General features: G+C 44.2%; 1 protein-coding gene across 1 annotated transcript in view; it reads left to right on the top strand.

Annotated features, from left to right (window-relative positions):
- Positions 1–26,750, top strand: part of MLLT11 (MLLT11 transcription factor 7 cofactor) — a 27,210-nt gene extending 460 nt beyond the window's left edge. The window contains exon 2 of the mRNA XM_068253598.1: positions 22,752–26,750. Within this exon, the coding sequence (XP_068109699.1) occupies positions 22,758–22,982 (225 nt within the window). The 5' untranslated portion in view covers positions 22,752–22,757 and the 3' untranslated portion in view covers positions 22,983–26,750. The remainder of the gene's footprint in view (positions 1–22,751) is intronic.
- The last annotated feature ends 1,159 nt before the right edge of the window (positions 26,751–27,909 follow it).

Here is a 27,909-nt window from a genome sequence, read left to right as displayed (position 1 = left end):
CCACCAATAGACAGCCGATTCTATCACTGTGATCGAATCTGCTGTGAAATCAATAGCGCAAACACAGACTGCTCAACTGATTTCGATCCGAAATTGATCAATTTCGTTGATCTGTCCAGGTGGATAATTTTGCTCGATCTCCGGCGGGTTGTGATTGACTAATCATAATTGAAATTGTGTACCAGGCTTACCGTATATACTCTCATATAAGCCGACCCACGTATAAGCCGAGGTACCCACTTTTCCCTCAGAAACCAGGGGGAAAAATTGATTCACGTATAAGCCCCCTCCCCAGTAAAGCCCCCTCCACAGTAGCCAGATGTGTCCCCAGTACATGTCAGCACCCCTCCCCATAGCCAGATGTACCCCAGGATCATACAGTGTGTCTCAAGAAGGTACTAGATGGTGTCAGATGTGAGACACAGCGATTGCCGCACAGGAAGAATCCCTGATCATTGCACCGCTAACGCGTTGTTTGCACGCACTGCTCCACAAGCCAGGGGACACACGTAGGCTTGAGCAGCGCACTCTGCACACCGTGTTGCAGGGGATGCGGGATACGGACACAGCAGGGAGCCAGCTGGCAAGAGCAGGGTCACTAGTGCACAATCCTTAAGGTGCCCACTAACGGTCCAATTTCTAGTGAAAAATCGTTTGAGCGATCAGAAATTCTGATCGGACGAAAAATCGTTCACTACACCATCAACAAACCATTCTTTGCTTCCTATCTATCACAACCAACAAGAAAATCCAAATTTTGGTTTGACAAAAATCCAATCGGACAACTATTTTTATAATAGTTTGTAATAGAATGTGCCCATCAACTGAGATTATTTTCAACCAATTCGATCAGAATTTCTGATCGCTCGAACGAATTTTCACTAGAAATTGGACTGTTAGTGGCCACCTTCACACTACTCTGCCAGTAACAAAACCTGCTCCACCAGCTGTTCTTGCCCCACTGACTCGCATATAAGCCGAGGGGGTAACTTTTCTGCACATTTCTTATGCTGAAAAATTAGGCTTATATGCGAGTACAGGTAGTCCTCGGTTTACGAACGCCCGACATACCAACGACCTGCCGATACTAACGGCCCAATCCGTTGCGATGATGTCATTTCTGGTTGGGGGAAGTTTGTAGAAATGGCTTCAAACTTCCCCCGAGTGCCCGTGCAAGTCCCCGCAGCCACACCAGCAGTGTTGGACTCGCCTATGAACCGAGTCAAACGCTGTCTGTCCTCCGCTCTCCGCCTCCTGATCCCAATAGCCGCATACAGCCACCGCTAGATGCAGCATCCACTTGCTCCCTGTATGTCATGTGACATACAGGAAGCGGTGCGATGCTGTATCTAGCAGTGCTGTACCCGGCTATTGGAAGGCAGAGAACGGAGGACAGACAGCGTTGGACTCTGGCTGGAAGGTGAGTTCATAGGGTAGGGGAGGCAGAGAGTGAGGGGAAAACGCGGGGCACGGGGGGTGAAAATAGAGGTAGAGATTGGACAAACTTAGGCACAGGAGGTGCAAAAAGAGGGGTACAGAGACACAAGGGGTAAAAACCAAGACACGGGGTAAAAACGGAGGCAGTGCGGGGGTGACAGAGGCACAGGGGGTACAAAAACACACAGGGCATACAAAGGGGTACAAACAGAGGCACAGAAGGGGTAAAAACAGAGGTGGGGACATACAGGGGCACAGAGGGGGGACAAATGAGCACAGAGCGATAACAAAGGCACTGAAGGGGACAAACAGGCACAGAGGGGGACACTGGAGGCAAATGGGGGCACATAGGAGGCAAAGGGGACAGAAATAGCACAGCGTTGCGATTTAATGGATTCAGGTTAAGAACGAACCTACAGTCCCTATCTCGTTCGTTAACCGAGGACTACCTGTATTTAAAGCGGACCCAAACCAAACATTTATTTTTAATTCAAAATATTTAGTTGCACTAATCTGACACATACAAAGATAAATAAACACTCCTTCAAGCCTATGAGCATTTCAGTGCAAGCTTTTCACCCTTCTCTTTTCATAACTAGGATTATACTGGGGGCAGCTATTAGCAATTCCTCCTTTGCCGGACACCACCTACTCCACCAGTCTGCCGGATTCTGTCCCGGCAATATGAAAGGAAGGGAGGGGTTGCTCCAATAAATGTAAAATATTTTATATTTGTCATCATGCAGCTGAAAAAAGGCTATTTATTATTATAATTTAGAAAATAGATGTTATTTCTGAAATCTTGTATTTTTAATTTGGGTCCACTTTAAGGTGGAACTCCAGTGAAAATAATGTAGTAAAAAAAGTGCTTCATTTTTTACCATAATTATGTATAAATGATTTAGTCAGTGTTTGCTCATTGTAAAATCTTTCCCTTTCCCTGATGTGCATTCTGACATTACATGGTGACATTTTTACTGTGGGCAGGTTATGTAGCTGCTCCTAGCTGTTTTGACTGTTAGAGACAGCTGTAAGCAGCTATTCCCTGTCTGTGAACAAACATTGTTACATTGTGGCAGTTTGCCCAGAGTACCGCAGTACTCAGAGCTTCTTGCGGGAGGCGTTTCAGCACAAAATCAGTCACACAGCGCCCCCTGATGGTCTGTTTGTGAAAATCATCTCATGTAAAAGGGGTTATCAGCTACTGATTGGGATAAAGTTCAATTCTAGGTTGGAGTTTCTCTTTAAGGTAAATCAAGGTCTACATTCATTGTAGGCCTGGTCTAGTAAAGGGTTTCCGGGTGAAAAAGACTTTGGAGTACATTGCGTTCCGATTGCGTTAGCGTTGGGCGTTTTTTAACACAATTTTTTTTTTTTTGCAATTCCCGGCGCTTGGGTGGGTGGTGCGTTTTTGTTAAGCGCTTTTCTAAGCACTTTTCCAGGGCGTTTTTTTTCATTCACTCCTTGACGCAAGTCAGGAAGTGAACTCTTTGACCCAGAAAATAATAAATACAATGTATTCTTAAACGTGAATGAAATCGCTGCACAAAGCGATTTTGTGAGGGTTTCGCATTTTACCTATACCTTCCATTGAGGCGGAATGGCCTCAAAAAAGGTACAGGTACCGCCTTGCTTAGCGGATTGGAAAAGAACAGCTCAGATGTGAACTCTCTCATAGGGAATCATTGCACAAGTGTTTTTAGGGCGATTTTGAAAATCGTCTGCGCTTGAAAAAAGGGCAAAAACGTCCTTAGCGTGAACGAGCTCTTACAGCCCAGTTTCAGGCAAAATTGTTTTTCTAGTCTAGCTTTGGTGTTCACTGTTAGATTCAGTTTTTTTTTTTTAATCTCTTCAATTATGTCATAGTTTAAGGTATGGCACTCAGGGCAAGCATGTAAAAGTTGCCCCCCAGTATACGTAGCCAGCTATAGGTCCCCCCCCAGTATAGGTAGCCAGGCATACCGTGTTTCCCCTAAATTAAGACCTCCCCCGAAATTAAGCCCTAGCTTATATTTCAAGCAGGCTTGAAATATAAGCCCTTCCCGGAAACTAAGACCTAGCTAAGGAGGGCTTTAGGAGGTATGGATGCTATGTGTATGGGGTGGTGTACAGTCTCTTACCGCACCTCCCATGTGGATGCGTCCCCCTACATTCGCGTATAATTGCTCCGGTATTATAGCATGTAAGTGCAGAGACCTCCGCAAAGGAACGTGACCGCACTTCCCTGTCATAATCAACATGCACGCGCTGATGCGTCCCCGGCACACATTGGTTGTGACATAGGGGAGTGCGATCACGTCCCTTTGCGGAGGTCTCTGCACTTACATACTATAATACCGGAGCTTTAATACGCGAGTGGAGGGGGACGCAGCCACATGGGAGATGCGGTAAGTCTGTACACCTCCCCATACACATAGCAACCACCCCTCCTGAAGCCCCTCCCCCACCAAAAACAAGCCCTAGTACTTATTTTTATCCTCAAAAGAATATAAGACATTGTCTTATATTCAGGGAAACACGGTAGGTGCCCCCAGTATAGGTACCTGTAACCCGTATGAAACCGCTTGCACCAGGCTCCGGCTGAGTGGAATCCACCAGACACTGACTCAGATGAAATTATCAAAGATTTATTTGCAAACAGTGGTCACAGTAATTATCAGCTTCAAACACTTCAATGTCAAAACACACCTCCCTTGCACATCACAGGTCAAAAATTCACAATATCTAGCCTTCACTAATGGTTAGTTACACAGAAATTATAGTGAGCTACAATAGGTCTTATACAACAATCGACCACTTTACAGCATATACAGATCACAGTACCGTTGTTGGGCGTGGGCTGGGGAAAGGGTTGAGCAATTTAGTCCAATACCTAATCAGTTCTCAGTCCCTTGCAACCAAGTCCAAGCTATATTGCTCAGCAAAACCTTGGGGGAAACTCGTGACAGTTCGCAATATGGTACTGAATAGTTGATAGTTCGTTGGCTGGTCCAATCAGGACATTCACCTTGCTCCAAGATATTTTAGACTCATTAGGTTGTATTTGTAGCACTCAATACTTTACTCTTCATACCTCCCCTCTGGATTGGGCCTCCCAAAACAACAAATAAAATATAAATCAAATAATAAAAAAAAGGTTAAAACAAAATAAAGATAAATGAAATAAAATATGTGACCGATGCATGACCCTCTATACAATTAACACCACCCTCCTACAATAAAACTTTCTTTAAGTGCACTTTGACTTTAAGGCTGAATAAGCTCTGAGGCCTGGTGCACACCCGATGAGTGTTACATAGCCAGTATAGGTTAGCCAGGTAGGGGCCTGCAGTATAGTTGCCCCAGTATAGGATGGCTAGGTAGGTGCCCCCAGTATAGGTTAGCCAGATCGGTGCCTCCAGTATAGGCAGTCAGTATAGTTGCCCCCATTATAGGTTAGCTAGGTAGGTGTCTCCAGTATAGGCTAGATAGGTAGGTGCCCCCAGTATAGGTTGAATAGATAGGTAGGTGCCCCCAGTATGGGATGGATAGGTGCCCCCAGTATAGGATAGGTAGGTAGGTGCCACCAGTATAGGATAGGTAGGAGCATAGGTAGCCAAGCATAGGTGCAGGGGAGAGCTAGCATGGCGCAGTTACAACTCGCCTTCCGTGATCCCCCGCACGCAGCCTCTATCTTTTTCCTCTCCCAGGTGCCCCTCGTGTTGATAACAGTGCCCCTTATGATGACATGCGGTTAGGTCATCACAGGGAGTGCTGTTAATAACACGATGGACTCCTGGGAGAGGAATTAGAAAGGGGCTGCGTGCAGGGATCTTCGAAGGCGAGTTGTTAAGCTATGCCAGCTGCTACACGCTCCGCTCGGCACCCCGGGCAGTCGCGTGGTTCACACGCCCATAGAAATGGGCCTAGTTTTAGGCTACGTTCACACTTACAGGTTGTGGTTTATGAGCTGTTTGTTTCACTGTATAATACAATACAATAACATTTCTATAGCGCTTTTCTCCCATAGGACTCAAAGCGCTTAGGCTCTCTCAGATTCAGTAATTGGTAGTAGGATGAAGTATTCACACAACAAGTTATATTTCTGCAAATGCCAAACAGGTGGGTTTTTAGTCTGGATTTAAACACGTCCAGGGATGGAGCTGTCCTGATTTGTTGAGGTAAGGCGTTCCAAAACATAGGGACAGCATGACAAAAGGCTCTGGGTCCAAAAGTTTCCAAGTGGACTCTGGGTATGACTAGGTTATTAGAACTTGTGGATCTGAGAATGCGGGGATTTCTACGCAGCTGCAACATATCTTTCATGTATTTAGGGATTTAAATGTCAGTAGGCTAACCTTGAATAGGACCCTCCATTCTATAGGTAGCCAGTGAAGGGAGTGCAGGACTGGCGCTGTGGCAGTGACGGGGTTGGTTGGTTAGCAGTCTGGCAGCAGTATTCTGTATCAGCTGTAGGCGGTACAAGACCTTTTTTGGAAGGCCAGTGTAGAGAGTATTACAGTAGTCCAGGGATGTGATGAAGGCATGGACTAAGGTTGGCAGATCTTCTGGGGGGATGAGGTGCTTGATTTTTGCAATGTTCTTCAGGTAAAAATAGGATGATTTTACCACAGCAGAGATTTGAGTTCTGAAGTTTGAATCCCCATCAATTAGAACTCCCAGGCTACGCACATGATCAGAGCTGCGTAGATCCGTGCCTCCTATTCCCAGTGGTGAAGACTGCAAGTTAAGTTGTTTTGTTGTCATGTGCTGCCCTCTGATCAGAAGGACTTCAGTTTTGTCTGCATTCAGTTTCAGCCAGTTGTCATTTATCCATTGCTGTAGTTCACGTAAGCAGGCGTTTATAGTTAGAGTTGGGTCTGTCACACCAGGCTTGAAGGAAAGATATAGTTGGGTGTCATCCGCATAGCAGTGGTATGTGAGGCCATGTTTTTGGATTAGCTTTCCAAGCGGTAACATGTAAATCGTGAAAAGCAGGGGAGAGAGGATTGAGCCCTGGGGCACCCCATATTTAAGTGGTACAGGGGTAGACAGGAAGGGCCCCATAGACACTTTGTTAGTTCTGCCACTCAAGAAGGATTGAAACCACTGAAGAACTATGCCATCAATGCCACAGTATTCCTGTAGCCTGTTTATCAAGATGTCATGGTCAACTGTATCAAAGGCTGCAGAAAGGTCTAGCAGTATGAGGATTGAGCACTTTCCTGTCTCTTGTCATGAGCAGGTGGTTGCATATTTGGATGAGGGCAGTTTCAGTGCTGTGGTGTTTCCTGAAGCCAGACTGGAATGGATCATAACTGTTTTGTAGGATTTTGGCTTCTAGCTGGAGGTATACAGCTTTTTCAATTAGCTTACCCAGAAAGGGAAGGCTAGAGACAGGTCTGTCGCTGGTCATTGCATCTGGGTCCAGGGAGGGTTTTTTGAGGAGAGGCCTGATGATTGCTTCCTTCAGTAAAACAGGAAATATCCCTGATTGTAAGGAACAGTTAATAATTTTGAGGAATACCGGTACAAACAGGTCGGTACAGTTCAACATGAACTGTGTTGGGCCAGGATCCAGGTCACAGGTAGTTAGGCGGAGGTGAAGGAGGATGATTGACGAGACTTCTTCATCAATTTCTTTGAAGTTTGACCAAGGTGTTACGTTGTCTCTGCTAATGGTCTACGGCGCTATATTAGGCTCAGATGCTGTAAGTTGGATGGCGGACCTTATAGTGGAGACTTTGTCTGTGAAGAAATGGGCAAATTGGTCACAGAGGTCCTTTGAAGGCTCGATATTACGTTTTTGACATGCCGGCTTGCAGAGTTTTTCCACTGTGCGGAACAGTTGGGCTGGTTTGTTAACTGCATTTGCATGTATGCATCGCATTGTGCGTGTATCACACGTTGCGACTTTTCCCCACAACACCCCAGTGTGATACTAGCCTTAAAGAGACTCTGTTATTAAAAAAAGTTCCCCTGGGGGGTACTCACCTCAGTAGGGAGAAGCCTCTGGATCTTATCGAGGCTTCCCTCGTCCTGTGTCCCACGGCGGTCTCGCTGCAGCCCACGGAATGCACAGCCGACAATTTGTCAGGCTGTGCAGTATTTATCTTTTCTGGTTCCAGCAGGGGCGCTGTTGCGGCTCTCCGCTTGGAAATAGGCGGAAATAGCCAATCTCAGTCGGGTCCACTCTACTGCGCAGGAGACTTGTGCCTGCGTAGTACAGTGGAACCAACCGCAATCGGGTATTTCTGCCTATTTCGGAGCCGAATGCCGCTACTGCGCCTGCACTGGAGCCGGGAAGGTAAATATTTACATCCCCGCCATTCAGGGAGCTCGATCGCTGCCACAGAGGAAGACAGGGGAGCCTCAATAGGATCCAGAGGCTTCCCCCTACCGAGGTGAGTACCCTCAGGGGAACTTTTTATGTTACAGATTCTCTTTAAAGTACATCATCAACCCCTACACTATCTGCATCCTGCAGCACAGTCTTTTAAATCTCCTGGATGTTCTCTTCTGAGGCCTGGAACCCACTAGGAGCACTTTTCTGAGCGCTTTGCGATTTGAAAAGCTCTTGCTAATGTAATGTTATGGGTGTGATCCCTCTTGAGCGATGTGATTTTATAAAAATCCCCCACAACCTTACATTAGCAAGAGCTTTTCCAAATCACAAGCACTTAAAAAAAGGCTGCTAGTGGGTTTGAGCCCTTAGGGCTCATTCACACTAAGGACGATTTTGCCCTTTTTCCAAACGCGGGCGATTTTTCAAAATCGCCATAAAACCGCTTGTGCAATGATTCTCTATGACAGAGTTCACAACTGAGTGGTTTGTTTCCAATCCGCTCAGAGAAGCGCTGCATGGGCCATTTTTTTTTTTTTAGCCGATTCCGCCTTAATGGAAGGTATAGGAGAAAAGGACAAAACGCTCACAAAATCGCTTTGTGACGCGATTGTGTTCATGTTTTTAAACATACATTGTATTGATTCTTTTCCGGGTCAAAGAGTTCACTTCCTGACTTAAGTCAGGTAGGGAACTAAAAAAAGCACTCGGGAAAAGCGCTTAGAAAAGCGCTTTTCACAAAAACAAATCGACCACCCAAGCACTGGGCAAGAAAAAAAAAAAAGACCTTAGAGGTTGTTTACATTAGGGGCAATTTTGTTTTTTTTGTTTTTTTTTAATAGCCCTGCTGCTTTTAAAAATCGCCTTAAGGCCTGGAACCCCCTACAAAATGCTATCGCTAATCGCTAGCATTTTGTATGAGTTTTGTAAGCGATTTCATGAGAGTTTTCTGGCGATTTTTGGTAGCAATTTTAAAACGTGTAAGGCTTTTGCCAGCGATTGTGTAGCGATTAGCCTTTTTAATTCTGATTGGTCCTTTCAATTTATTTTTTTTTACAGTGTGCAGTAATTTAAAAAACCGCTAGCAAAATCGTTCTGTATAGGTTTTGATGAGCGATTACACCAGCGTTTATATACTTTACAATGCAGAAATGCTAAAAATGCTAAACCTACCAATCGAGTCACTGTGATCTCCTGGATCCCTCTTTGCCGTTCCCACCTGTCCCTGCCGCAAACCTGACTTTTGATCGACCGGTTTAGGCAGTGTTTACAAACAAGACATGGCTGCTAACCAGGAAGAGGTGTGTGTGTGTGTGTGTGTGTGTGTGTGTGTGTGTGTGTGTGTGTGTGTGTGTGTGTGTGTGTGTGTGTGTGTGTGTGTGTGTGTGTGTGTGTGTGTGTGTGTGTGTGTGTGTGTGTGTGTGTGTGTGTGTGTGTGTGTGTGTGTGTGTGTGTGTGTGTGTGTGTGTGTGTGTGTGTGTGTACACACAGTGGCTTGCAAAAGTATTCGGCCCCCTTGAAGTTTTCCACATTTTGTCACATTACTGCCACAAACATGAATCAGTTTCATTGGAATTCCACGTGGAACGAAAATCATACATTATTCCAAACATTTTTTACAAATCAATAACTGCAAAGTGGGGTGTGCGTAATTATTCAGCCTCCTGAGTCAATACTTTGTGGAACCACCTTTTGCTGCAATTACAGCTGCCAGTCTTTTAGGGTATGTCTCTACCAGCTTTGCACATCTAGAGACTGAACTCCTTGCCCATTCTTCTTTGCAAAACTGCTCCAGCTCAGTCAGATTAGATGGACAACATTTGTGAACAGCAGTTTTCAGATCTTGCCACAGATTCTCGATTGGATTTAGATCTGGACTTTGACTGGGCCATTCTAACAAATGGATATGTTTTGTTTTAAACCATTCCATTGTTGCCCTGGCTTTAGCTTTAGGGTCGATGTCCTGCTGGAAGGTGAACCTCCGCCCCAGCCTCAAGTCTTTTGCAGACTCTAAGGAGGTTTTCTTTCAAGATTGCCCTGTATTTGGCTCTATCCATCTTCCCATCAACTTTGACCAGCTTCCCTGTCCCTGCTGAAGAGAAGCAACCCCAGATCATGATGCTGCCACCACCATATTTGACATATTTGACAGTGGGGATGGTGTGTTCTTAGTGATGTGCAGTGTTAGTTTTCTGCCACACATAGCATTTGCATTTTGGCCAAAAAGTTGCATTTTGGTCTCATCTGACCAGAGCACCTTCTTCCACATGTTTGCTGTGTCCCCCAAATGGCTTGTGGCAAACTGCAAACGGGACTTTGTTAGCAATGGCTTTCTTCTTGCCACTCTTCCATAAGAGTCAACTTTGTGCAGTGCACAACTAATAGTTGTCCTATGGACAGATTCCCCCACCTGAGCTGTAGATCTCTGCAGCTCGTCCAGAGTCACCATGGGCCTCTTGACTGCATTTCTGATCAGCGCTCTCCTTGTTCGGCCTGTGAGTTTAGGTGGACGGCCTTGTCTTGGTAGGTTTACAGTTAGGCCATACTTCTTCCATTTCTGAATGATCGCTTAACCACTTGCCGACCACCTACTTCATATTGGCGGCGGCAAAGTGGCAGCCCCAGGACCACGTAACGCAGATTGGCGTCAGGTCCTGGGGCACTCTCTGGCCGGGGATCGCGCGCTGGAATGCGCGCGCATCCACCGGCAATAGGCTCCGCCCACCCGCGACGTCAACCCGCCGGCCAATCGGAAGCGCCGGCGGGTTGTTAACCCCGCGATCGCCGCTACAAAGTGTATAATACACTTTGTAATGTATACAAAGTGTATTATACAGGCTGCCTCCTGCCCTGGTGGTCCCAGTGTCCGAGGGACCACCAGGGCAGGCTGCAGCCACCCTAGTCTGCACCCAAACACACTGATCTGCCCCCCCCTGCCCCCTGATCGCCCACAGTACCCCTCAGACCCCCCCCTGCCCACCCCCCAGACCACCATTTGCACACAATCACCCCCCTAATCACCCATCAATCACTCCCTGTCACTATCTGTCAACGCTATTTTTTTTTTAGTCCCTAAACTGCCCCCTGCTCCCTCCTGATCACCCCCCCACCCCTCAGATTCTCCCCAGACCCCCCCAGACCCTCCCCCCCCCTGCGTACTGTATGCATCTATCCCCCCTGATCAACTGTCAATCACCTGTCAATCACCTGTCAATCACCCGTCAATCACCCCCTGTCACTGCCACCCATCAATCAGCCCCTAACCTGCCCCTTGCGGGCAATCTGATCACCCACCCACACCAATAGATCGCCCGCAGATCCGACATCAGATCACCTCCCAAATCCATCGTTTACATCTATTCTCTCCTCTAAACACCCACTAATTACCCATCAATCACCCATCAATCACCCCCTATCACCACCTGTCACTGTTACCCATCAGATTAGACCCTTGCGGGCACCCAATCGCCCGCCCACACACTCAGATTGCCCTCAACCCCCCCCCCTTATCGATTCGCCAGTGCATTATTTACATCCGTTCTTCCCTGTAATAACCCACTGATCACCTGTCAATCACCCCCTGTCACTGCCACCCATCAATCACCCCCTGTCACTGCCACCCATCAATCAGCCCCTAACCTGCCCCTTGCGGGCAATCTGATCACCCACCCACACCAATAGAAGACCCGCAGATCCGACATCAGATCACCTCCCAAATCCATCGTTTACATCTATTCTCTCCTCTAAACACCCACTAATTACCCATCAATCACCCATCAATCACCCCCTATCACCACCTGTCACTGTTACCCATCAGATTAGACCCTTGCGGGCACCCAATCGCCCGCCCACACACTCAGATTGCCCTCAAACCCCCCCCCCCCTTATCGATTTGCCAGTGCATTATTTACATCCGTTCTTCCCTGTAATAACCCACTGATCACCTGTCAATCACCCCCTGTCACTGCCACCCATCAATCACCCCCTGTCACTGCCACCCATCAATCAGCCCCTAACCTGCCCCTTGCGGGCAATCTGATCACCCACCCACACCAATAGATCGCCCGCAGATCCGACATCAGATCACCTCCCAAATCCATCGTTTACATCTATTCTCTCCTCTAAACACCCACTAATTACCCATCAATCACCCCCTATCACCACCTGTCACTGTTACCCATCAGATTAGACCCTAATCTGCCCCTTGCGGGCACCCAATCACCCGCCCACACGCTCAGATTGCCCTCAGACCCCCCCCTTATCAATTCGCCAGTGCAATATTTACATCTGTTATTCCCTGTAATAACCCACTGATCACCTGTCAATCACCCATCAATCACCCCCTGTCACTGCCACCCATCAATCACCCCCTGTCACTGCCACCCATCAATTAGCCCCTAACCTGCCCCTTGCTGGCAATCTGATGACCCACCCACACCAATAGATCGCCCGCAGATCCGACATCAGATCACCTCCCAAGTGCAGTGTTTACATCTCTTCTCTCCTCTAAACACCCACTAATTACCCATCAATCACCCCCTATCACCACCTGTCACTGTTACCCATCAGATTAGACCCTAATCTGCCCCTTGCGGGCACCCAATCACCCGCCCACACCTCAGAACGCCCTCAGACCCCAGCCCTGATCACCTCGCTAGTGCATTGCTTGCATCTATTTCCCCCCTCTAATCACACCTTGAGACACCCATAAATCACCTCCTGTCACCCCCTAGCACACCTACCCATCAGATCAGGCCCTAATTTGCCCCGTGTGGGCTCCTGATCACTCGGCCAAACCCTCAGATCCCCCTCAGACCCCCTTCCGATCACCTCCCCAGTGCATTGATTGCATCTATTTTCCCCTCTAACCGCCCCCTGAGACACCCATCAATCACCTCCCGTCACCCCCCTAGCACTCCTATCCATCAGATCAGGCCCAATACATCCTGTCATCTAAGAGGCCACCCTGCTTATGACCGTTTCCACAAAATTTGCCCTCTCATAGACCACCTGTCATCAAAATTTGCAGATGCTTATTCCCCTGAACAGTCATTTTGAGAAATTTGGTTTCCAGACTACTCACAGTTTTGGGCCCGTAAAATGCCAGGGCAGTATAGGAACCCCACAAGTGACCCCATTTTAGAAAGAAGACACCCCAAGGTATTCTGTTAGGTGTATGATGAGTTCATAGAAGATTTTATTTTTTGTCAAAAGTTAGCGGAAATTGGATTTTTATTGTTTTTTTCACAAAGTGTCATTTTTCACTAACTTGTGACAAAAAATAAAATCTTCTATGAACTCACCATACCCCTAACGGAATACCTTGGGGTGTCGTCTTTCTAAAATGGGGTCACTTGTGGGGTTCCTATACTGCCCTGGCATTTTAGGGGCCCTAAACCGTGGGGAGTAGTCTAGAAAACAAATGCCTCAAAATGACCTGTGAATAGGACGTTGGGCCCCTTAGCGCACCTAGGCTGCAAAAAAGTGTCACACATGTAGTATCGCCATACTCAGGAGAAGTAGTATAATGTGTTTTGTGGTGTATTTTTACACATACCCATGCTGGGTGGGAGAAATCTCTCTGTAAATGGACAATTGTGTGTAAAAAAAATCAAAAATGTGTCATTTACAGAGATATTTCTCCCACCCAGCATGGTTATATGTAAAAATACACCACAAAACACATTATACTACTTCTTCTGAGTACGGCGATACCACATGTGTGACACTTTTTTGCAGCCTAACTGTGCTAAGGGGCCCAAAGTCCAATGAGTACCTTTAGGATTTCACAGGTCATTTTGAGACATTTGGGTTCAAGACGACTACTCACGGTTTAGGGCCCCTAAAATGCCAGGGCAGTATTGGAACCCCACAAATGACCCCATTCTAGAAAGAAGACACCCCAAGGTATTCCGTTAGGAGTATGGTGAGTTCATAGAAGATTTTATTTTTTGTCACAAGTTAGCGGAAATTGATATGTATTGTTTTTTTTTTCACAAAGTGTCATTTTCCGCTAACTTGTGACAAAAAAAAAATCTATGAACTCACCATACCCCTAACGGAATACCTTGGGGTGTCTTCATTCTAAAATGGGGTCACTTGTGGGGTTCCTATACTGCCCTGGCATTTTAGGGGCCCTAAACCGTGAGGAGTAGTCTAGAATCCAAATGCCTCAAAATGACCTGTGAATAGGACGTTAGGCCCCTTAGCGCACCTAGGTTGCAAAAAAGTGTCACACATGTGGTATCGCCGTACTCAGAAGAAGTAGTATAATGTGTTTTGAGGTGTATTTTTATACATACCCATGCTGGGTGGGAGAAATCTCTCTGTAAATGGACAATTGTGTGTAAAAAAAAATCAAATAATTGTCATTTACAGAGATATTTCTCCCACCTAGCATCTGTATGTGTAAAAATACACCCCAAAACACATTATACTACTTCTCCTGAGTACGGCGGTACCACATGTGTGGCACTTTCTTGCACCCTAAGTGCGCTAAGGGGCCCAAAGTCCAATGAGTACCTTTAGGATTTCACAGGTCATTTTGCGACATTTGGTTTCAAGACTACTCCTCACGGTTTAGGGCCCCTAAAATGCCAGCGCAGTATAGGAACCCCACAAATGACCCCATTTTAGAAAGAAGACACCCCAAGGTATTCCGTTAGGAGTATGGTGAGTTCATAGAAGATTTTATTTTTGTCACAAGTTAGCAGAAAATGACACTTTGTGAAAAAAAACAATTAAAATCAATTTCCGCTAACTTGTGACAAAAAAAAAAAATCTTCTATGAACTCACCATCCTCCTAATGGAATACCTTGGGGTGTCTTCTTTCTAAAATGGGGTAATTTGTGGGATTCCTATACTGTCCTGGCATTTTAGGGGCCCTAAACCGTGAGGAGCAGTCTTGAAACGAAATTTCTCAAAATGACCTGTGAAATCCTAAAGGTACTCATTGGACTTTGGGCCCCTTAGCGCAGTTAGGGTGCAAAAAAGTGCCACACATGTGGTATCGCCGTACTCAGGAGAAGTAGTATAATGTGTTTTGGGGTGTATTTTTCCACATACCCATGCTGAGTGGGAGAAATATCTCTATAAATTGACAATTGTGTGTTAAAAAAAGAAAACAATTGTCATTTACGGAGATATTTCTCCCACCCAGCATGGGTATGTGGAAAAATACACCCCAAAACACATTATACTACTTCTCCTGAGTACGGCAATACCACATGTGTGGCACTTTTTTGCAGCCTAACTGCGCTAAGGGGCCCAAAGTCCAATGAGCATCTTTAGGCTTTACAGGGGTGCTTACAATTAGGCACCCCCCAAAATGCCAGGACAGTGAACACACCCCACAAATGACCCCATTTTGGAAAGTAGACACTTCAAGGTATTCAGAGAGTAGCATAGTGAGTCCGTGGCAGATTTCATTTTTTTTTGTCGCAAGTTAGAAGAAATGGAAACTTTTTTTTTTTTTTTGTTACAAAGTGTCATTTTCCGCTAACTTGTGACAAAAAATAAAATCTTCTATGAACTCACCATGCCTCTCACTGAATACTTTGGGATGTCTTCTTTCCAAAATGGGGTCATTTGGGGGGGATTTGTACTATCCTGGAATTTTAGCCCCTCATGAAACCTGACAGGTGCGCAGAAAAGTCAGAGATGCTTAAAATTGGGAAAATTCACTTTTGGCACCATAGTTTGTAAACGCTATAACTTTTACCCAATCCAATAAATATACACTGAATGGGTTTTTTTTTATCAAAGACATGTAGCAGAATAACTTTCGCGCTCAAATGTATAGGAAATTTTTCTTTATTTGAAAAATGTCAGCACAGAAAGTTAAAAAAGTCATTTTTTTGACAAAATTCATGTCTTTTTTGATGAATATAATAAAAACTAAAACTCGCAGCAGCAATCAAATAGCACCGAAAGAAAGCTGTATTAGTGACAAGAAAAGGAGGTAGAATTCATTTAGGTGGTAGGTTGTATGACTGAGCAATAAACCGTGAAAGCTGCAGTGATCCGAATGGAAAAAAAGGCTCTGGTCATTAAGGGGTTTTATGACTGCAGTCCTTAAGTGGTTAAACAGTGCTCCATGGGATGTTCAAGGCTTTGGAAATCATTTTGTAGCCTAACCCTGCTTTAAATTTCTCAATAACTTTATCCCTGACATGTCTGGTGTGTTCTTTGGACTTCATGGTGATGTTGCTCCCAATATTCTCTTAGACAACCTCTGAGGCTGTCACAGAGCAGCTGTATTTGTACTGACATTAGATTACACACAGGTGCACTCTATTTAGTCATTAGCACTCATCGGGCAATGTGTATGGGCAACTGACTGCACTCAGACCAAAGGGGGCTGAATAATTACGCACACCCCACTTTGCAGTTTTTTGTAAAAAATGTTTGGAATCATGTATGATTTTCGTTCCGCTTCTCACGTGTACGCCACTTTGTATTGGTCTTTCACGTGGAATTCCAATAAAATGTATTAATGTTTGTGGCAGTAATGTGACAAAATGTGGAAAACTTCAAGGGAGCCGAATACGTTTGCAAGCCACTGTATATATAGTATACACACACATTCACTAATATGTGTGTATGTATACAGTGGGATGCAAAAGTTTGGGCAACCTTGTTAATTATCATGATTTTCCTGTATAGATTGTTGGTTGTTACGATAAAAAAAAGTCAAATATATAGGAGACACACAGTAATATTTGAGAAGTGAAATGAAGTTTATTGGATTTACAGAAAGTGTGCAATAATTGTTTAAATTTAGGCAGGTGCGGGTGGTTTTGGAGGCTGTGTGTGGGTGGGTGTGGGAGGGGTCCGTGTGGTGGGGGGTGGGGAGGGAGGGAGACGGATGAACCATCTTAAGTGTTTGTCCCTGAATGCCCGTGGCCTTAATGTTCCGGAGGAAAAGAATAAGCCTTATGAGAGACCTGCATGAACAACGAGTACAGGTTGCATTTATTCAGGAAACCCATTTTAGGGGACCATTACACCCTAAATTAACAAATTGGAGATTCCCTTAAGCCTTCTATAGCAGTGTGGGGGATGCAAAGAGGAAAGGGGTAGCAATTATTATATCAAAAGAGGTGGTTACTGAAAACCTTAACATATATTAAGATCCTAATGGTAGATTTCTACTAGTGAAAGGAATATTCAATACACATAAATTCACATTGGGAGCTGTGTACGCACCTAATAGTAAACAAATTGGATTTCTAGAGCAGCTCATAAGTGTGCTGGAGGGATTTGCAGAGGGATTGGTGATACTGGGAGGGGACTTTAATTTTACATTGGACCCTCAGATAGATAATTCCACTGGAAGGGCTTTCCTCCCATATAAGGCGATCAAGAAAGGAAAGGGCCTCCTACAGAGAAACCAACTTCTGGATATATGGCGTGTACAACATCCCACTGTTAGGGATTATACCTATTACTCCCCTCCTCATGGGTCCTACTCCCGGATAGATATGTTTTTGGTGTCACACAATCTGCTGTCAATACCAATCAATACAAAAACTGGGGTGATAGCGAACTCGGATCACGCACCAATTTATATGGAGGTAGGATTAGGAGACACCGGCCCAAAATCTTACAATTGGAGATTAAACACCTCCATTATTCAAAAAGAAGAAATAAAGAAAAAGATAGAGGAGAATATCCAGAGTTACTTTGAACTTAAAGGGAACCAGAGAGGAAGCACCCTTGTGTATTTTACCATGTATATCAGTAAGAACATTAGAGAAAACACTTACCATGCTGTCTGTTTCGTCCTCACTGCTAAAAGTGTCTGTTATCAGCAGTCACAAGAATCCCAGACTGAGCAATTAAATCTGGCTTTGCTGGGAATGATTATTGCTGAGTCATTATAGCAAAGCCACAAGGGGGCAGGCTTGGGCTTGAAATAACACCACAGAAGACAGACTTAGCTATAATCTTTCTGTAGCAAAGCTAGACGGAGCAGCCTGACTTCTCAGTCGGGGGTTCTTATCAGAGGTGATAACAGTCAGATTACACAGAGAACAATGAAACAAAGGGCAGATTAGGTGTTTACTGTCATGTTCCCACTGATTTATAAGGTAAAATACAAGAGGGTGCTTCATCTCTGGTTCTCTTTAACGATACGGGAGAATATGACAGTATGGGAGGCGCATAAATGCGTTATTAGGGGGATACTCATACAGGAGGGGAGTAAGAGGAAAAAAAGAGAGGGAAAAAGATAAAGCTGAGCTATTAAGTAATATTGCACGCCTAGAAAGACAACATAAGATCTCATTAGATAGAGATGTGCTGGGGGAACTCACAGCGGAGAGGGAGAAGTTGAGAAACCTCCTGACTACAAGAGCAAAGTATATAGGGCAAAGGTGTAGAAGAATGTTTTATGAACATGGGAATAAAGGAGGGAAGCTACTAGCAAGAGCTTTGAGAACTCAACAAACTGCTAATTATGTCCCATATATATTGGATGCCACCTCTAAGAAGCACACGAGAAATGAATCACTAGCCCGAGTTTTTAGGGAATATTACGGCTCCCTATATGGACTTCCAGAAACTGAAACACAAAAGGGAAAGGAACATAGAATAGAGAAAATGCTAAATTATATAGCCTCTTCAGGTTTATCAAGTATATCAGCGGAAGAAAGGAATGAGCTGGACAGACCGATTACAGAGGAAGAAATAAAACAGGCAATAGCACAGACCCCATTGGGGAAGTCACCTGGACCGGATGGCTTTGGGATCGAGTATTACAGGCAATTTGGCGATACCCTGGGACCATATCTGGCGAAGGCATTGGGTACGCTGGCAGAAAGAGGGGGCAATAGGGGAAGATTGGGTAGAGATAGCCTGGAGTCCCATATCACAGTGATCCATAAAAAAAATAAAGATCCAGCAAATTGCACAAGCTATAGACCTATATCGCTGTTAAATGTTGACTTGAAGCTGTTTGCAAGAATTCTTGCTAGACGCCTATCCCAGGTTGTCCCTGGCCTGATACACTTTGACCAGACAGGTTTTGTACCTGGAAGAGAGGCACGGGACAACACTATTAGGACTTTGATACTAATGAGATATGCAAGAGCCCGGTCCATTCCTGTCATGTGCCTCTCGACGGATGCCGAGAAGGCGTTTGACAGGGTGGACTGGGACTTTATCAAATTGGTCTTAGAACAGATTGGGCTGGGAGATAGGATGAGAGCGTACGTTATGGCTCTCTATTCATCCCCTGGGGATAGGATTAGGATAAACGGAGTACTGTCGGAACCCCTAGAAATAAAGAATGGGACAAGGCAGGGCTGCCCCCTCTCTCCGTTGATTTTTGCACTGACGTTAGAGCCCCTATTGAGGCATATCAGGGGAAATGAAGATATAACAGGGATAGAGATAGGAAGGGGGATCCATAAAATCGCTGCTTATGCAGATGACCTCCTGCTCTTTCTTACCCGACCCAGGGTTGCGTTACCTTGCCTGCTCGCAGAATTTAAGAAATATGGGCTTCTGTCCAACTTTAAAGTAAATTGGGATAAATGTGAGGCCTTAGGAGTAGGGATGAGTTTGGAAGATATAAATTCCATAAAAGAGAACTTCCCAATAAGATGGGTCTTAAAGACCCTGACTTATTTGGGGGTAAAAGTGGCAGCCGCCTCCAGGGATATTATACAATCTAATTATAAAGAGATGGAGAAGGAAATAGACAAAGATTTAAAGAGATGGAATAAGCCTGAATTTTCTTGGCTGGGGAGGGTGAGCATATTAAAAATGAACATCTTGCCGAGACTTTTATATTTGTTCCAGACCCTCCCAGTCGCAATACCATCGTCTTTTTTCCAAAATGTCAGAAGAAATTTCCTAAGGTTTATATGGAGGGCAAAACCTCCCAGAATAAGTTTTAAGTTACTGACACAATCCAGACAGAGAGGAGGGTTAGCAGTACCAGACCCCCAACTATATTATGTGGCCTCCATTTTCAGTAGGATTGTGGATCCCATACAAAGCAAGAGGTGGGTCGACCCGGAGCAAGAGCTGGAAAATTTACCGCTAAGAAATATTCCTTGGATGGGGTTGAAATATAACCCCACCCATCCGGCAAATGCTAGAGCACACACTAAAAATATTTTATAAATATTATGAGAAAATAGAGCCCGAGGCCTATCCCTCTCCATTACTACTGGTTCTGGCAAACCCGGAGTTTGTCCCTGGGACGCAAAAAAATGCATACTGTAATTGGAGAGGACCAAAGGGACTGCAAGCACGTATGCTAATAGAGGGGGGAAGGTGGAAGACATTAGCCGAAATAGAAAGATCCTTGCAGAAAGAAGGACTGGACTTCTGGAGTCTGGCACAATTCAGGTCATTCCTGAGTGTGAAAGGTACAAGGGAGGAACTATCCAGGAGAAATACTAAATTTAAGGATATTTGCGAAGGAGAGAAGGGATGGAAAGGAGTGATATCTCAGATCTACGCAATGTTAAATGGTCAGGAGGACCACACACAAGTTATTCGAAACAAATGGCAGGTGGATTTACAAAGGGACCTAACAGACCTACAATGGAGAAAAGTACTAATATGGGCACATAAGACATCTATTTCAGCAAGAATACAGGAAATGGGTTTTAAAATATTAACAAGATGGTATTATACACCGGAGAAATTGGGTAAGATGTTTCAGGGAGCCGATAGAAAGTGTTGGAGATGTAGAAAAGACGTTGGCTCCTTGAGACATATATTCTGGGACTGTAGTGATATCAGACCCTTTTGGGAGGAAGTTAGGGAAATGATGAAGGAGGTGACAGGGAGTGAGGTGCCAGATGACCCAGGCTTCTTCCTCCTCCACCTTAACAGTTGGAGTATTGGAAAATATAAGAAGTCTTTAGTACGACATCTAATAGACGGTGCCAGAGCACTTTTTGGGAGACATTGGAAGTCGGTGAGTCCCCCTTCTGTTGTGGAGTGGCTTGGGGAGATCTCGCATATATATAGAATGGAGCAATTAACTCACTATTTACATGGAACAGAGGATTGCGGAGTGGAGATATGGAAAAACTGGGTTGGATTTATGGAAACAGAAAGGTATAGGCAGATTTTGGGAAGGGGAAATTAACATGACTAGGCCAGGGCTGGACGGGACAATCTGAATGAGGGGCCCCTGTGGGCCTTGTCTCTCTCCTCCGCCCCCCCCCCCCCCCACGGACTCCCTATGACATATGAATGAGCAGGATGGAAGGTATGAGTGAGGTAGGAACGGTGTAGGATGTATTAATTAAGACTGAAGATATTAATATGGATGATTAAATACAGAATGTATTTTGCACTTTTGGAATTTACTGTGCTGCTGAGGGAGGGGGGGGGGGGGGATAAGTGAGATTGTATATATTGTCATATATTTAAAGGTTTGTGATACATGAATTTATTTGTTAAAATATGATATATATTTATGTGTAGAAGATATCTGAACTTTGGTGATTAAATGAAAATGATAAATAAAGAAAAAAAAAATAAATACATTTAGGCAGGTGCATAAATTTGGGCACTGTTGTCATTTTATTGATTCCAAAACCTTTTAAACAAATTATTGGAACTCAAATTGGCTTGGTAAGGTCAGTGACCCCTGACCTACATTCATAGGTGAATCTAGTTATAAGAGATTAATTAAGGGGCTCAATTGTAAGTTTCCCTCTTAATTTTCTCTGAAGAGTAGCAACATGGGGGTCTCAAAACAACTCTCAAATGACCTGAAGACAAAGATTGTTCGCCATCATGGTTTAGGGGACCACTTTTTAAAATCGCTACCAAAATCACCAGAAAACGCTCATGAAATCGCTTACAAAATGCTCATTAAAAACGCTAGCCATTGCGATTAACAATAGCGCTTTGTAGTGGGTTCCAGGTCTGAAAAGTGATTTCCAGAGCGCTTTTAAGGAATAAATACATTAGCCTCAATTCACTAAGCTTTATCAAACACTTAATCAAACGTTTGGTAATTTACTTAGAGAACCCGGGGCGGGGTTCTCAATGAAATCCCCATACAGAGGCTGGGTCTGCCTATAGAGCCCAGCCACTGTTGCTATTTAGATCACCTCTAAATCACCCCCCCCCCACGCTCAGGGAGACCCCATAAATCACAGCCACGCTGCGCGGGCTGTGTTTACCTCTGTAGCGTCAGTCTCCGCTCTCCCCGCCTCCTGCAGAGCTCTGGTCCCCGCCCACGTCCCTTCCCTCCAATCAGCGGGGAGGGAAGGGACTTGGGCGGAGACTGATGTTACAAAGGAAAACACAGCCCGCTTTGACAAGCTGCGTGTCAGCAGCGCGGCTGTTATTTATGGGGGAATTGCAAAGCACAGGGGGGGCTGAGGGGCGATCTAAATAGCAACAGAGGCTGGGCTCTATAGACAGACCCAGCCTCTGTATGCGGATTTTATTCTCAGAACCCCGCCTCGGGTTCTCTTTAATGGGTAAAATTTAATTTTGAATTGACTAAGGTGTTATAGATTTATTGAACGTTTTATCGATAAAACATTTGATAAGTATATAACACCTTAGTGAATTCAAAATGAGATTTTACCCATGAGGTAAATTATCAAACATTCGATAAAGTGTTTGATAAAGCTTAGTGAATTCAGGCCATTGTATTTATTCCTTTCCAGGGCAAAGAGTTCACTTTTTGACTGACGTCATGAAGTGAAAAAAAAAATGCTACACAAAAGCGCTTAGAAAAATGCTTTACTAAGCGAAAATTGCTTTGATAGTGCTTAGAAAAGCGCTTTCAAAATCGCTCAAATTGCGCTGGCTATTTATAATGTGAACAAGGCCGTAGACAGTTTTGGCTATGACTTGCCACTTGCAGTCTAAACAATATGGTGATGCTGAGCCAAGCAACCTTATGTGAACAGTTAAGAAAAGATCTCAATGGGATACGGTGCAGAATATAAAACATTTTTTTTTCTGTTATACAATGCTTACATGTGTGTTTCCATGCTCTAGGTAAGAATGTTGGACACTCTTAACAGCCAATATGACTCCTTTCTCTTCTGGAAGCTCCCTATCCCAGAGCTTGATCTCTCTGAGCTTGAGTGCCTGGGCCTCATGGACACCATCAAACCCACCAAGGACAAGCTGCAGGAGGAGGGGGACCCTCTAGCCCAATATAGCGCCTTCAACTTCTGGCGAGAACCCATTGCTAGCATCGACACATTTGAGTTTGACTTGCTCTGAAGAATCAACAAGCGTCAATGCAACTTTGGTGTGATTGACCTGCCTTTCTTTCAGTGACCACTTGCAGATCCTGTTTTTTTTTATTTGCATATTTATTTGTTTTAAAACCCTGGTGGTTTTAATATCAATGTGATTTATTTTATTTAGAACTCAATGCACTCCTTTCATGCACTTTTTTTTTTTAAATTCTAGCATTGGATAGACTTGATAAGGTGTTCGAACTCCTGTGAGGCCTGGAACCCACTACAAATATGAAATCGCTAGCGTTTTTTATTTAGCATTTGCTAAGCGATTTCATGAGCGTTTTCTGGTGATTTTGGTAGCAATTTTAAAGTGTAAGCATTTTGCCAGCAATTGTGATAGTGATTTGCGACTTTAATTCTGATTGGTACTTTGAATTCATTATTTTTTTTAGTTTGCAGTAATTTAAAATCGCACACAAATCACTATGTGTAGCGATTCATGAGCAATTTGCCACCACAATCGCTACTGTGGAATTTGATTCATTTATTTACACTGCCAGAGCATTTAGGGAAATCGCTCCCTAAGCGCTCAAAAAAATGCTTTAGTGGGTTCCAGGCCTGACATTTTCATCGCTATATGCGACTCCAGTGGGAAAAATTACCATTACTTGCTGGCCTGACAGTATTAAGAAAAGAATTAAGACTTCTGAAGACCACTTGGAAATTAGAGGACTCTCTTTAACAAGGACACTAACATCAATAACACCAAGGCAAAAAATATTCCTATTATTCAACTGACCCCTGTTGAAGAAATTATACTGTTGCCTTTATTTTCTGGTGAGATGAAACCTGTAACAAAGACAAGAAGTAAAGAAAATACAATCTTATTATGGGCTCCAAACCTTTCCCACCATATCTACAACTTTATTTATAAAAAATGTGGATGGAGTTGGGCTTCATCTGTCCTCGTCATAAAAGTTAAATCCACCTGGAATGTAATAATTTGACAGAGGTAGAAGCTCCTACTATGGATCCTGGGTTATAATCGGCCAATGAAAATCTAATGATCATTGACATTCTATGCTTAGGGGTATCCTCTTCCTGTTTTCTTCTGTTTAGGCAAGGAGACACTTTTTAAAGTTTCCATAGACACAAGTGTGATCCATCCCTCATCGTTTTCAGTTTGGTCCTCTTTTCCACTCTGTTGCAAGGATTAAGGGCTCAGCCACACTAAGCGCTTTTCTGAGAGCTTTGTGATTGATTAGCTCTTTGAGCACTTTTTAAAATTGTATCCCATACCCTTTCATTAAAATCTCTTAAAAATGGCCGCGATCGCATACGCAAAATTGTGGCGATTTTTGCTGAGATTTTAATGAAAGTGGGAGCGATTTCTAAAAAGTGCTCAAAGCGCTAATCAATCACAAGCAAAGCGCTTCTAGTATGGCTATGCCCTAAGGCCTCATTCACACCTAAAATCTAAAACCGCAAGCGTTTTGCGTTCTTTCCCCCTCCTGTCACTCCACTGCGCGATGAGTTTCTGGTGAAAGCGTTTTCTATGCGCTTTTCCAGAGCGGTTTTGTAATTCACTTCCTGACGAAAGTCAGGAAGTGAACTCTTTGACCCGGAAAGATTAAACAATGTATTCTTAAATGTTCACGCAATCGCTGCACAAAGCGATTTTGTGAGTGTTTGCGTTTTTCCTATACCTTCCATTGAGGCAAAATCGTCTCAAAAATGGTATAGGCACCGCTTTGCTGAACGCCCAGCGTGCGAACCTTCTCAGAGATTCACTGCACAAGTGTTTTGTGGGCGATATTTAAAAATCGGCTGCGCTTGAAAAAAAAAAGGCAAAAACGGCCCTAGTGTGAATGAGCCCTAGTGCGAACGAGTGCTTTCACACTATGGGCATGATTCACTAAACCGTGATAACTCTAGTATCACGCTTATCAAAGTGAACACGTCTTATCAGAGTAGCATAGTGAGCGCTACAAACTTATGCCTGCTAATTGGCAATGTAACTCTTACTGTCCTGAGCCCCTGCGGGTTCGTAGCGCTCTCTATGCTACTCTGATAAGGCGTGTTAACTTTGATAAGGCGTGATATCTTTGATAAGGTGTGATATTTCAGTTATCATGGTTTAGTGAATCAAGCCCAATGTCCATTGCGTTGTGGCACAACTGACAGTATAATCGTATCAAAATGCATTGCAGTTGTATTACAATGGCACTATTACACTGGCAAGTTTGAGGTGTGGTGCAACAAATTCCATTGTAACACACTGCATGCATGCAACCATAAGGCTGGATTCACAGTGATCAGTTACATAATGCACACATTAACATGTGTGTGAACTGCAATGAAGATTGGACATAGACAATAATTCAAAGCCTGCATGTGGCGAGTTAGAATAACGCCATCCGTTAAAACATAGCACTGTGAACAGGTCCAAAGAATTGTATGGGCAGTAAGTTGACATGCAGAATTATTCTGCAATGCAACTGAGCATGGTGAAATAGCCCTCAGGCTACGTTCAAAATGGGACATTATTGTCCTACTTTATAAAGTCATTATAATGCAGGTTACTGCACTGCAATGTTAAGTCTGTGACGTTAACATTCCGTTGTAAACGCTGCATTAAGGTAACGCTTTGCTGCAGTGCAACACCTCTAAACACACACGTTAACAGATACAGGGAAGCATACCTTTCATTGCCTGTATGCTCCACTGTATCTACTGTATGCAACAGTAATGCAGCATTAATGTGCGTTGCGTTGTAATGCTGCGTTATGAGTTTAACGTTGCATCACAACACAATGTCCCACTGTGAACCCAGCCTAAGGAGTGAATGCTGCACTGTATGTGTCGAATCATATCGAAAATGTGCTATGCAACTTTTAATCACCATTGTGATTCTATTTTTCTGGCTGTGCAATGCAGCAGATACAGATATAGACATAGTTAGCACACCTAAAAGCTTTGCATGTGCAAACTAGGGTGTTAAGTAGTTTGCACGGGCAAAGCTTTTACTGATCGCGTGCTATCCGGTGCGCCCGAAATGTCACACCATTCGCGCGCAAAATTCCTTTTCAGGCTATTTTGCATGCGGATGGTGCGTTTTGCGCACATCGCTAAACTTTGCGCGTGCGAACTTTTGCACGCATATTAGCTAAGGGGCTTTTTACTGGCGTGCTAACACTTAGCACCCTTTAGTGAATCAAGCCCACAGTGGGAGTTCAAAAATACTGTTTTTTGAAAGAAGCAAGTTAAGATTCCGATCTGTTTTAGAAAGTCTTATCTAGCTGCATACTGACACAGAAAAATATTTAATTACATTATACTACAGAAATACTTATGGAGCATCAAGAAAGAGGGATGCAAAGTTAATGAACAACTGAACCAATTAGAAACCATCATGGACTAAAATACGTTTTCTGGGGAATGGCCTCTACGGGAACCTAGTATTAGGGCAAACTCTACAGACTAGCTTAAATGGGCGAGAGAGGGAGGCACGTTGCCGATGACATGCAATGTACGGTAACTGATAACGCACACTCTAAGGTCAGGGTATAACCATCAACAAACTCTTCATTAACAGAAGGGACCCAGTTCATCTACATTACTCAATATTTCTGTCAAACTAATATGTTATGGGGGCATTTGACAGGACATGGCAACAGTTCAAATTTTTTTTTAGGTCTGCTAACTTGGCAGAACAAGACCACACCTTGGCTGTTAGTTGTAAGAAATTAAAATCATCTTGTCACCTGCAATTTGCACTTTCGCAAATAAAATGTTTCTGACCGCACCTTGTATGTTTCTTATTATTTCCACAGTGAGTCTCCTCATAAATGCAGTTTTATGTCTGTGATTCACTGGTTGCAGTCATGCCATCATGTTTCACCCCTGCTTCTTGTTTGTCTTAAAGTGGAACTAAACTATTGCATAGGAAAACAGAGAGAAATGCACGCTGTGTGTTTTTAGGGAAGAGCCAATCAAATTCCTCCTAATCTTCAAGTAATCATTAGAGATGGCTCGAACCTCCGATTTTAGGTATGCGAACCTCGAATGTGAACTTCCGCAGTGGGGAGACAAACTTTGAAAACTACAAACATTTTATGCTGGCCACAAAAGTGATGGAAAAGAGGTTTCAAGGGGTCTAACAGCTGGAGGGGGGGGCATGGCGGAGTGGGATGCACACCAAAAGTCCCGGGGGAAAATCAGGATTTGACACACAGCAGCGTTTTAAGGGCAGAAATCACATTGCATGCTAAATTAGAAGCCTAAAGTGCTTTAAAACATCTTGCATGTTGTGAAGTTTAGAGGGGGTCGCAGCCAGCACGCAGTACACAGATGTATAAACAAAGTCTATTTATTGTGCAGCAGAACATAAACAGCTTAGCTTCAGCAGTAATTAGGAAACTAAACAGTAAGCTTACATCAGCTTTTGTAGTGAAAAGTCCAGTATGTTCAAATCAAGTATAGTTCCAACAGGCCAAAACCACACTCGCAGCAGTCCACAGCGTGGTTTGGCTTCCAGCGAGTGTTCACCAATCCTCCTTCACAGGAGATCCATAGCTGACATGCTACTCCACCAAATACCTCCTCTCAGACTGCCTGTGAGGCTGCTTCTTATGCATAATTAGCATCTCATCAACATAACATTAGTGAGGCTTTCTCAGCCTCACTGACAACCAGGTGTGTACCTAGGTGGGATGGGAAGGCCCGCCCTTCCTTCCCTCCCATCCCAGGAGTCCGGTCCTGAAAAGAAAAAAAAAACACACAAGCAGCAACTGCTGGCTGCCACCAAAATCCAGACTCCTTTCCTAGGACCACACAAGGTTTTAAAGGGACCACAGTCCAAACACTGGAGATATATAGCTCCCATCCAGCACCCAGCCCTGATGACCTCTACAATGTGTAATCATCAATCAGGTAGTGTAATTAGTGTACTGCTTCACACTGAC

The sequence above is a fragment of the Hyperolius riggenbachi genome, chromosome 9 (genome assembly GCF_040937935.1).
Source record: "Hyperolius riggenbachi isolate aHypRig1 chromosome 9, aHypRig1.pri, whole genome shotgun sequence".
Lineage (NCBI taxonomy): Eukaryota > Metazoa > Chordata > Amphibia > Anura > Hyperoliidae > Hyperolius > Hyperolius riggenbachi.
This window is presented reverse-complemented; position numbering and strand designations above follow the sequence as displayed.